The following is a 12214-nucleotide window of genomic DNA, read 5'->3' on the forward strand; positions in this document are numbered from 1 at the left end:
ATTATTATAATAAAAAATAAAATTAATAATAATTTTAAAATAATAAAAAAAGACTGACAAAAATTATAAAATTATAAAAGTTTAATGCTAAGTTATTTGTTTCCTTTTATCATGTATTTAAATGGAAGAAAATATTATTGTTAACTAGTTAAAAATATTTTTTTAGTAGTAATAGATAAAATAGAAAATATTTTTCTAAAATAAATCGAAATATCCGTCAAGTTGTCAACACAAAGTATAGTATATATATATACTGTATTATGCTCTAAAGTCGCATGTTGTAGGAACGCACAAGCAGGCAGGGCGGGCTGTGTCCGGATGGCCCGATATTTATACGTCGTCGTTTAAGATAAACGCAGCTTGTAGCATCATTTCCACGCACATAAATACCCCGTCTTTGTGCCGTTTTATCCCGATCAACTGTCTGCCCCAGCTCTCACTTGACGGACACCAGTTTAGAGCTAATCCTTTTTCACAGTTATTTCTCTCATCTCTATCAATGGCGAAGGAACCAGTTCACGTCCTTGTAACTGGTGCTGCAGGTGCGTCAACACTAATCAATTGAGAAAAAGATTCATTGTCACTGTTAACACTAAGATCTATCGTTGATCGCTTTCTCCTTTTGTCTTTGATTTTTTTTCCTAAAATCCGTAATTTCATTTGATCTTAGCTCTACCCTTTTTTATCTTTTCAACTAGCCTGAAACACTGATTCAGATCTATTATTGTTTGGCTGATGATCGAGACTTTACCAAGTCTAAGATTGTGATACTGTTTATCTCTTATGTGTTGTACTGAACTGAATCAGTTTTGGACTGTTGGTAGCATAACTAGTTGATTTGGCTGTCTACGATGAGATTCTTTTTTTTCTTTTTTGGGGATAGAAGGAGGCAATTGGTGTTGCAATGGGAACTTTAAATTTGATACGATACCGGACAATATAGAAATGACACTTAAAATAAAGGCATAGGCATGTGTATATATGTATAAACAGCATAAATATAACCAAAAAGTATACTTTTCAATAATCCTAAAAGATATAACTTATAGCGCAGGGCAAGGCCCCCCAAGCAACACTCTCCATCCTGTTAGTTGATTCTTTTTTAAGTGATGGGATATTTTAGTTTAGTTTCAACTTTTTTGCTTTAGATGATCCAAGGTTTGAAGTGATCTAAATTGTCTTAAACAAGAATGAAAGACAGTTATTTGGTTGATCATATTTTGTAGTTTATCTCACTTTTTACAAAAGCCATACGGGCCATATCAAGTGGCGTTTGGTTCATTTTCTATTTTACCTTACCTTATATGATTATGAAATAATCGAAGTCCTGTAATTTGGGTGAATTATTGTTACATTGATCTAATTATGAAGTGAGTGCGCAATCCTGTAATTAATGATTTAGGAGAGGATCCTGTTTGGACTATAACATTTTGGTATTTGGGAAAATTACACCAAGCATTGTAGTGTCTATAGCACAATTGACTTTATTTCTGTGAGTTCAACTTTAAACTTCATTGTTAAATATGAGGTATAGTGAGGAGATATTGATGAACTTGCAGGACAAATTGGATATGCCCTTGTCCCCATGATTGCTAGGGGTGTGATGCTTGGTCCTGACCAACCTGTGATCCTCCACTTGCTTGATATCCCACCTGCAGCAGAGGCATTGAATGGTGTGAAGATGGAGTTAGTGGATGCCGCTTTTCCTCTTCTTAAGGGTATTTGCTCTTTCCTTTGATACAGTCCAAGAAAGGTTGTTGCAGTGTAATTATACAAATTGGCTTTGGCACTTTGAGGGATCAGTTATTGAGATTTGACCCAACATTAATTTGTTACAGGCATCGTTGCTACAACTGATGTCGTTGAGGCTTGCACTGGGGTAAACATTGCTGTCATGGTTGGTGGTTTCCCTAGGAAGGAAGGAATGGAGAGAAAAGATGTGATGTCGAAAAACGTGTCAATTTACAAGTCCCAGGCTTCGGCTTTAGAGAAGCATGCAGCTGCAAATTGCAAGGTGATTACAATATTTTAATATTAAAATAAAGGTGTGACTATTTAAACTTTATATTATGGGTGGCTTGTTCTGTTGCAATTATTTGAAAACAAATCTACATGGAAACAGAGGAAAAGATTGAAATTATTAAAGACATTTTCAGTTCCATTGGAAATCTATATGATATGAGTTATTGTTTTATGAATATAAGCTCACTTCGTTTTGCAGGAGTTATTTTGCTAGAAAACCCTTCCATGTTTTGTAGTTTTGAAGTTGTGTAGGAAAATTAGTTCAATGGCAGTTGGAAATGTCTTTCTTGTTAAAAGGAAAACTAAGCCAGTTTTTAAGAAAAATATTTCGACTTATTAAAATGGGAAGGTATCTCCAGAACGATTACAAGCTCATAAAAGGGCAAGGAATCTACAATTTGTAGGTACAGGCCCATTAGTCCACTGCCCACATCCAATCATTCTTGCCTTCTCTAAACTGTCACTGACTATAAATAAATTCCCTGTTCCATTTTTATTTTGTTTAGTTTTCTTTGATGCCAACCGCACCTGTGGAAAAGTATGGGAACTTTGTAAATGTTTATAGTCTTATTTATTAAGTCAAAAGATCATTAAAAAAAGCATGAGCTACAAAACACTATAACGTGATGATTATTAATCTTTTCCATTGTATTTCAAATGTTAGAAAATAATTACTGGTTAAATTTTCACCATCACAATCAAATAACAGAAAATTTATTTTCTCGAAAAGAAAAAGATGAGTTGCTCTTTCTGTTATTCTTAGATACCTTTGAAATACTAGTTGCCACTAATATTTACTGACTTCAAATTTGTTTGAAGCTACTTAAATTGTACATATCTCCTGATTTTTTCTGCTTCCTTTGCTGCCCAGGTTCTGGTTGTTGCCAACCCAGCAAACACAAATGCATTGATCCTGAAGGAATTTGCTCCATCTATCCCCGAGAAAAACATTACTTGCTTGACAAGACTGGATCATAACAGGGCACTTGGCCAAATCTCAGAGAGGCTGAATGTCCAAGTATCTGATGTTAAGAATGTGATCATTTGGGGGAATCATTCATCAACTCAGTACCCTGATGTCAACCATGCTACTGTTAAAACTTCATCTGGGGAGAAGCCTGTCCGAGAGCTTATTAAAGATGATGAATGGTATTATTGACTGTATTTTCTGTTATATTGTAATTGATTTATTTTGTGAAAATGTTGAAGTACTCTGTTAATTGTCTTTATTGGTTGAAGGTTAAATACAGAGTTCATCACTACAGTCCAACAACGTGGTGCTGCAATAATCAAAGCTCGAAAGCTTTCAAGTGCATTATCTGCTGCTAGTTCTGCTTGTGATCACATTCGTGATTGGGTTCTTGGGACTCCTGAGGTTTGGCATTATGTGCTCTGTTCTTCAGACTTCTTCAGAATATAAGGCTGTTGGTCTTCTTTCTAATTCTCTTTCTCGTTTTCTTTTACTATATGCTTGTAGGGTACCTGGGTTTCCATGGGGGTGTACTCTGATGGTTCATACAATGTACCTTCTGGGCTGATTTATTCTTTTCCAGTCACATGCCAAAATGGAGAGTGGAAAATTGTTCAGGGTAAGAATGTTATAGTGAGAAACTTTAATAATGATTACTCATAATTCATCATAGGCTTTTGATAGTATCTTTTCTTTCGTATCTGTATGATTTTTTTATTGTTGTTTGGACTTCGTATCTTTACCTGATTGAATTACTTATTTTAATTTTCAAAGTGATTAATTACCTTATCTTGAATTTTGTGGAAGTTTGTAATTGTAAAAAGCATGTGCTGCTTGAAATATCATGACGACATTGAATTTAAGTTTTTATTATGGATTTTTTTAACTATTTTCTCCTCACTCTTTATTGGCCTAGGACTCCACATTGATGAATTTTCGAGGAAGAAATTGGACTTGACAGCAGAGGAGCTTTCTGAGGAGAAGGCCCTTGCTTACTCATGTCTCTCATAAATGTTCTGTTTCCATCACTAGTATGTATTCAGTGTGCCAGTCTCCTCTTTTATTGCAGGAGGGATAATGATAGTTATGAATGAAGCTATTGAAGTTATAGATGAAGCATTACTGCTGGAGTATTTTTATCTTAATTATCCATGCATCTCAAATGCGAGGATATTTGAATGCTTATGACATGATGGATTGAGATTGTAACATCTGCATAATCTTTCTAAGTTTCTGGAAATGCTCTCTCTTATCTAAATCTGTAAATCTAGAGTGTTGGTTTCAAGTTTCAAGTCTCAAGTCTCTTGGATGGTCGGTGACTCGGTGTGGGTAACGTATGAATACTCGATCAGATATCACACTTTTGGGGAGGTAGTGACTTTGTTGGTGTAGGTTCGGCTTCTTTACGTGGGTGAGAGACCGTATGTGGGCTGGTACGTGGGCTGTAACTAAACTCCTAACCTATTAAAAGAAAATTCGGTTGTAAGTCATTTGGTAAAATCCAAGACAAAGGATTGGGCACTGAGGGCTTAATACAATGGGAAGAATCTCCAAGATCTTTCGCACCAAGCAATACGGTTCGGGTTTTCTGAAAAAAAAGCAGCAGCAAAACGGTTCGGAATCAGAATCCGTTTAGGCAGTAAATTTCAGTCCTTTCGACAACGTATATGATAATACTATGATGGATTCGATGGACAGGTGAAGTCTCCAGGAAAGCGAGACATGAATTTAATGCATGCCGGCACAAAAGACCGAATAGGTAACTATCAATAACTTTTGACTTAAATAAACTCTGCCAGAGTTCCTATCAGGGTATGGCCAAGTCGTGCATGGTCTGTTCAAAGTTGCTTTGAATGGATTATGCACGCCGAAAGCGGAAACATTTTCACTGTTGCATTTTTCGGATTAGTTTCATGATTTTTTTTTAAAAGTTGAACGATTTCGTCATACCTATGGCTGATAATTAATATAATTTTTTTCCCATCTCTATATAATAGAAGAACAAATGCAAACGAAAACAGTTACCTAATCTTGCCCTGCCAATAACAAGATAATCAATTAGTTGTCACTTGTCTAAGTTTGTTATGAATTGGCTGTATTAGCCAAGGTGGGACTGGGATCAGTTATTCATATAATTAATAAATTCAACCCATTATAGTTTTAAGATTACTCCATAAATCTTTTAAGTGTGGACTAAATTGAATTTAAACACATAATTTTTATGTATATATTTATGAACTACCTAAACAAATTCAGTCAACTTAAAATTATTAAACAAAAACATCAACCAGATTAGAAACCATATGATATCAAATTTAAAAAATTGGTGGGTAGAGAAGTGGTCCTGATTTTAAAAAAATGGTCGTTAAATAAAACAGGTACACTTCATTTTCTAAATTTATTTGCCCCATATACCATGCACGTATTCATTCACATCAAAATCCACGCTCAATTATTAAAAAAAGATCAATTAGTAGGATGAAAATGAAAGAAAAAAAAAATACCATTTTTAAGATTGAATATGGGATGGTGTATAATATATAAACTAGATTTTATATAAAAATAAATTTACACTTCAAAAATAGTGAAAAATAAGGAACCATATTAGAGAACAAGCTAAAATTAATTATCTAAAAAAATATTTATTTTAAAATGATTGAGGATAATTATTTTAATTATACTCTATTAATTATTTCAATAATATAAATTTCATATATAAAAAGAACATGTGTAGTCTCAAACTCAGTGAAATAATATACAATAATGATAAAACATCTTAATTGATTTGAAGAGGACATTTATGTCATCTTACTTTCTCCATACTGATTGGCTTAGACTATAGCACAACCTTTGTGTATTAAAATTATTTTGTTAAATTAAAATTTAAAAATCAAATTATAAATTCAATCAAATTAATAAAAAATATATAATGTGGAAATTATTTTTAAAATTTAACTTCTATTTATTTAAAATATTACATCAAAAATCATATATATTATTTAAATAACGGTGATTTATTTAATAAAAATGTCATTTATGATTGTTTTATTAATTATAATAAATACATAATTTTAATTTTAATTTTTACATGGCTATTTAAATTTTGGCTTCTTAAAATTTAACCTTGTGCCCATCTCTGTGATGAAATATCCATTATCGCAATTGACCATTAAAAAAGCAATCACGTGAAGTAGAGGGGAATTTAAATTTGTGATGAATTATTACTTTTTTTATTTTGTTAAAATTTGTTCACGGACTTGACTAGTCTTGATAAGGATGATAATAACAAAGACAACAATGGGAACATTATAGAAATCTCCAAATTCTAATGCAGTTTTTGAAAATTGAAAAATATATGTATATATTTCTACCACAGCCTAACTTAAAAGATAATGACATTTCCTAGTACAATGTTTCCTTGGTCAGTAGTTGTCTTGTCTCTGCAGGAATCTACAAAGTATAGCCGTGTGATTTTTGCAAGTGAGCTGATTCCATTCACATTTTCTATAGACGTCATGTCATGGCTCATGATATGAGATTTGCAATACAACATGCAAAAATCCTAGCTAGCTTTTATCAAAGATTGAAAGCAATAAGGCGACCAATTAACAAAGTAATACATGCAAGAGAAAGAAGCATCCTGTATGAAAATTGATGCATTACACATAATTAGACAAGTGTTACAATCTGATTCGTCAATTTTTCTGTTCAATATTAATGGGTTACTGTACAAAATAAACTTTTTCAACCTCCTCATCTCTTCCCCTTTATTCTTGTCTGTGTTCATTTCCCTCAAAACACCCAATAAAATCACTGAATAATCTTTGCTCTTATTGTCTTCGTCAATGAGTGATGTCTATTGTAAATTCTTCCTTTTGGACGAATTTGGCCCAATCTGGAAATCTCTTGTATTTCTGCTTTCCAGGGTAACGGTCAAAATTCCTGAAAGATTCCCTCCATGTTCAAATTCATTTCCTCTCCAAGAAAGGGGAAACAAAAATAATTTATAGTAATTCTTCTATTCCCCCAGATTTAACAAAAAGGTTGTACCAGAAATCCATATCATCATCAATGCTTGTAGGACCGTTGCCATAAAATCCTGATGGTATCATAATTTCTGATGCCAATCCTGCTTCGTCTGACCAAAAATCTTCGTCAATCACCGGAAAAATGATCTCCGATGAGTCCATATTTTCGAACGTGATGTTGTCTGTTTCCGCCGTGGCACCTGAAGTCTCCGTTACGGTGGAATGGTCACTGCTGCTCGAAGAGGGCTGAGGGGACATGGGTGAATGCATGCCTGGAATTTCATGTAATCCTGTAAGAGTTGGAACGTTGGAATAATTCTCAGAGTCTGATTGATTCCCGACACTGACTTCATCACATTTTGGCACTGTCTCGTGTAGCTGTTTATTATTGGACTTGAAGTCTTGCTTTTGTTTGAGCTTCTTCTTCAAGTGGGTATGCCACACATTCTTAATCTCATTGTCTGTCCTTCCTGGTAATTTCGCTGCAATTGCTGACCACCTGGAAAATGAAGGAAAATGAATAAACTTTTCGCCTTGGAGAAATTTGCAGCAATTACTAATCTTTCAAGACCAGATAAAGGAAAATATCTCAGAGCTTGAAAATCCAACAATGGTGCTGCGCATACCTATTTCCCAGCATTTCATGTAACTTGATGATGGCCTCCTCTTCTTCCTCGGTGAAGTTTCCTCTCTTAATGTCTGGTCTTAAGTAGTTTATCCATCGGAGTCTGCAACTCTTCCCACATCTTAATAAACCTACAGAACAAGAATGGAAACCGCAATTAATTAAGGCAGTATTATACACAGAGCTCCATTAACATGAAACACAGTGCTCAGCTGGATTAATTAATATCTAAACAGGTTTTGAAACCCAGAACCCAGATGGGGTTTGGAAGAATTACCAGCTTGCTTAGGCAGTGCACGCCAATTGCTATGGCCATAATTTTGAATATGGGAAATCAAAATCTTATCTTCTTCAGGGGTCCAAGGCCCTCTCTTTAATCCCACCTTCTCACAGCAAGGAGCTCTCACCATCTTTCTTGGTTTTTCTTTTTTTTTTTTGTATGATCTCTTCTCCCCCAAAGAAATGCTAGTCGTTGGCTTTAAAACTCTGCAAGGCCGGACGTGGTCTATTTATATCCTGAGATATTCGACCCACAAGCCAATGTATGCATGCTTGAAGAAAAGTCCGAGACCAAGAAAAGGCATCTTCCTCTCTCTCTCTCTCCTGTCTATTATTATATTCAAAGCCCTAGTAATTTCGAGGAAGGAGGATCTCTCTCTCTCTCTCTCTCTCCTCTTCTGGCTCACACTCACAAAACCCAGATTAGATTAGGTTAAACAAGTATTTAATGAGTAAGGTTCAGAGAGTTAATAATTGTATATTCTCATACAGAGACTGGTAAAAGTACAACAAGACAAAATATCATGTGGCTGATTGGATTTTATATAAGCTAGCATACGCAGGCAAATGATGCTTTTATTATTATTTTTTTTTTGTTAATTTGGAGCAGCCAAAATGCCTCTCCTAATTATAATATATAGCACGTTTTAAATAATTTTTAAATAAATATTTATAACATTACAATTGGGTACTATTAGATTTTATATGTAACCAAAATACATGGTGATAGATTTTCTTATTTTTTAATAAATTCACTTGTTAACTAGTGAATATAATTTTTTTTATACGAGAATAATTTTTTTAAATAAAAATTAAAAATAAAAAAAATTAAAATCTTTCAAATTTATTAAAATATATTTATTATCAAGTTAAATTTATAAGTGCAGATATAATTTTATTTTTTTTTGAAATAGGGGTTGGGGGAGTCAAACCTTAAATCTCGCAGGTCTATTAGGATGCACTTTCCACCAGACTAAGTCTTGGAGTGCAGATATAATTTTTTTTTATTTTGTTGATTCTAATTAATTTAATATATTTGTAAATTTCTTAATATATAGGCGAAAAATCATTTATAGTATTACTTAATTATTCTTGAATTGATGTGAGTTCAGATCTTAATGATCCAATCATTTTTTCGAGGATATTAAAAAAAACAAATATATTACTTACCCTCTGGTCAAAGAAGTCATTCGGCAATGAGAAGGCCAAAGAGACACACACTTGTGGCTTGTGGGCTGTGAGCACACGTGCTTTGATTTTTCCAAGGAACAAAATTGGCAAGTGGATACAATAATTTTACTAAACAAAAAGATAATGTCTTAATTTGAAATACTGTCTCAGAATTTTTCAAAGTCTATATATATAATTATAATTAAGCTCCTTTTATTACGAAACCAAAGCTAGGATATTTTATTTTATTTTTTATTTTTTATTTTTTAAATAAAGTCAATAAAAATTTTGATACTTTTATTTTATGTTTTAAGATTTAAATTTTAGACTTGTACGCTTTTTAATCGGTAAAGTAAATGAGGTTAAACTTTTCTTTTACGTTATTAAAATTAAAATTGTATTGATGTAATTTGAGTTGAGAACTAATTTTGTTCAATGAATGGTACATAGACACGTGGGAGCTGGATCCAGGAAGTTCGCATTGGTTGACTTGCTATGTAATTTGTAGGAGATGCAAAGGGGTCAAATAATGAGGCATGCGCCGATGGCCCAATTGCATTTCATGTTATCCATTCTCCACAATTTGGGTCCACAACTTCCCCACACATAAAACGGCCGCGGATAACAATCCCGCTGAAGCAGCTGGCGGAGCTTATATAGAAAAATATCTATTTACTTTACCGTTAAATACAGTTAAATATTGATAATTTTATAAAAGTTATTATTAATTGATAAAATTAAACTCAAGTATGGAACATAGAGCTGCTATTTATTGCAAATCTGTAGATCTTAAGGAGAGATAGGAGATCAAACTAAGATGGTCTTGAAGCGACGAAACCAAAAACATTGTCATATGATGTTGATCCCTGTCTTTTTTATTGTTTTTACATTATTGGTTATTAAAAAAGACTACACAGCTTCGCGACAAGAACACTGAGACTTCCTTTTTTTATATATATATAAAAAGATTATAATAATTTTCATATGCATTTTATTAAATTATTCAAGTTGAATTTAGAAATTTGAAGTTGAAATTACTTATCATTAGTTTAGTATATACAATTATTATATTAATATTTCTGAAAGATCACGTGCTTTCAATATGCCATCAGCAGATGTGGTGTCATTTTCTTTTCTTTTTTTTTTTAAAAAAAAAAAGATAAATAAAAAAATAGTAAGCCATGCATTGTCGTCGACTGCCTGCTGCATGAATTTTTCACTGTTTTAGATGGCTGCTCAAATACAGCCGTTTAAGGGAAAATGTGAATTTTTTTTTTTTTTTGAAATAGGAGATTGGGAGAGTCGAACCTTAGACCTTTTAAGACTATAAAGATGTACTTTTCACCATGCTAAGCCCTGGAGTGCGGAAAATGTGAGCTTTTCAAGTACTGAATTAGTTTGAGGTTATTATATTCTTAAATTATTTTAATTTTAAAATAAAAATAAAGTAATAAATTTTTCTTAAATTTTTAATAATCATAACAAAAATAAACTGTAATATATTCTGATAGCATTGTAAATTAAGCTGAAGGGATGCAGACAAAATAGCAACAAGTGGAGAGTCTCACTGAATTAGCTGTGACGATAAGATCAATGAATTGAATAATGAGCAAATGCAAGATTATTATGGTAATTAATGATGAATGGATATTAGCATTTGGTGTGCTCTCTTTGGCCAGGTCAATTTTGAGTGCTAATTTGTTTTTTTTCATCAACAAATATACTTTTGCCCATAAATTTATTTATATATTTTTTAAAGCATGTGGCCAATTAGGTTTCCCTTTGCCAAATATCTCAAAATTACAAATAACAATTTTCACTATTTTCAAAATTTGACAATTATCTTGAATACCCACATCTTTATTTTTAAAAAAATAATTTATTAATTAATTAGTCTCAATCTTATATTGTTTTTATAATTAAATCATCATTGACTACCTAATCCAAATATATATGGTTGTAATATAGCAATTAGTGGATAGTCCACCAAGAAAAGTGGCTTATTATATATATTTTTCTCAGACTATCAAATTTGCTTTTTTTTTTTTCAAAAAAAAAAAATATTAAAATTGCTTTTAGTCATCCTCTCTTACACAGTTGGAATTAATTAATTAATTTTATATGAATCTCACAAAATATGCATATCCTAAATTAGTTGATTGTCACTTTCATCATTTTCATCATTATAATAAGCATTGTCAATTTATTAAATTAAAATTAAATTATTTACTGATTCATTAAAACTTCAATATCTAGAAGTAAGACAAAATCAAAGTGGTTGAACACATCCACTATTGACAAAGATGCAACAGCTGCACAATATCCTCCACCTTAGAGAATGATATTGCTTTTTTTTTTTTAAGATTATATATTATTTTTATTAAAATTTTAACATCTTATAATTTAATAACAGTTGTAATATTTATTAAATTAAAATAAATCAATAAATATTAAAACTCTCTAATTTTTTAGTACATTTTTACATACAGATTAAAAAAAACTAATAAATATACTAAGTTTTAATAAAATTAGAAATAAAAAGACTATATTACTTTCATATTTATATAAATATAATTAATTTAATTAATATTTTAAAAATATTTTACTCATTAAAAAAGTAAATTAAAAAAATATTTAATAAATTAGTGAACCATAAGATGTGATTTATTTAAAAAAAATAAAAAACAAATATTAAAAGAACAGAGAGGGTACAAATTTGAATTAAGCAATAAATATAACCGGAAAACAGCAAATGCAAGTGTTAGTTTAGATGTAGCCATTATCAACCACCTGACAAGGAACGGATGGAAAGAGTTTGAATTAATTAATGGCAGATTGACAGGAAAATATAATGTTTACATTATTTTATATTTTAATTTAAACCTTCAAATTTTAAATAAATTGAATTAATATTACATCTAGTTGTAATTTTGATAAATTTTTAAAATTAAATTAAAAATTAATAACTCAATTATTAAATATGTTATTTACACCCAATTAATTTTATTTTATTAAAATAATTATGAATATTTTTAAAATAATATATTATTAAATTTAAAAGAACAACAAATTAAAATAATTAAATATAATATACTATTATAAAATTTTATAAACTTTTAT

General features: G+C 31.3%; 2 protein-coding genes across 2 annotated transcripts; one reads left to right on the plus strand and one right to left on the minus strand.

Annotated features, from left to right (window-relative positions):
- Positions 1–385: 385 nt before the first annotated feature.
- Positions 386–4250, plus strand: LOC110612281 (malate dehydrogenase, cytoplasmic). Its single transcript, XM_021753022.2, has 7 exons — positions 386–542; positions 1560–1718; positions 1839–2014; positions 2894–3171; positions 3262–3397; positions 3500–3611; positions 3909–4250. Exons 1-7 carry the CDS (start codon positions 500–502, stop codon positions 4001–4003), a joined length of 999 nt encoding a protein of 332 aa, XP_021608714.1. The 5' UTR covers positions 386–499; the 3' UTR covers positions 4004–4250.
- Positions 4251–6619: 2369 nt separating this feature from the next.
- LOC110611129 (transcription factor MYB30) lies at positions 6620–8209 on the minus strand. The gene is made up of 3 exons (XM_021751271.2): positions 7923–8209; positions 7647–7776; positions 6620–7519 (listed from the first exon to the last, which is right to left on the minus strand). Exons 1-3 carry the CDS (start codon positions 8053–8055, stop codon positions 6997–6999), a joined length of 786 nt encoding a protein of 261 aa, XP_021606963.1. The 5' UTR covers positions 8056–8209; the 3' UTR covers positions 6620–6996.
- Between the last annotated feature and the right edge of the window lie 4005 nt (positions 8210–12214).

Source organism: Manihot esculenta, chromosome 3 (genome assembly GCF_001659605.2).
Source record: "Manihot esculenta cultivar AM560-2 chromosome 3, M.esculenta_v8, whole genome shotgun sequence".
Taxonomy (NCBI): domain Eukaryota; kingdom Viridiplantae; phylum Streptophyta; class Magnoliopsida; order Malpighiales; family Euphorbiaceae; genus Manihot; species Manihot esculenta.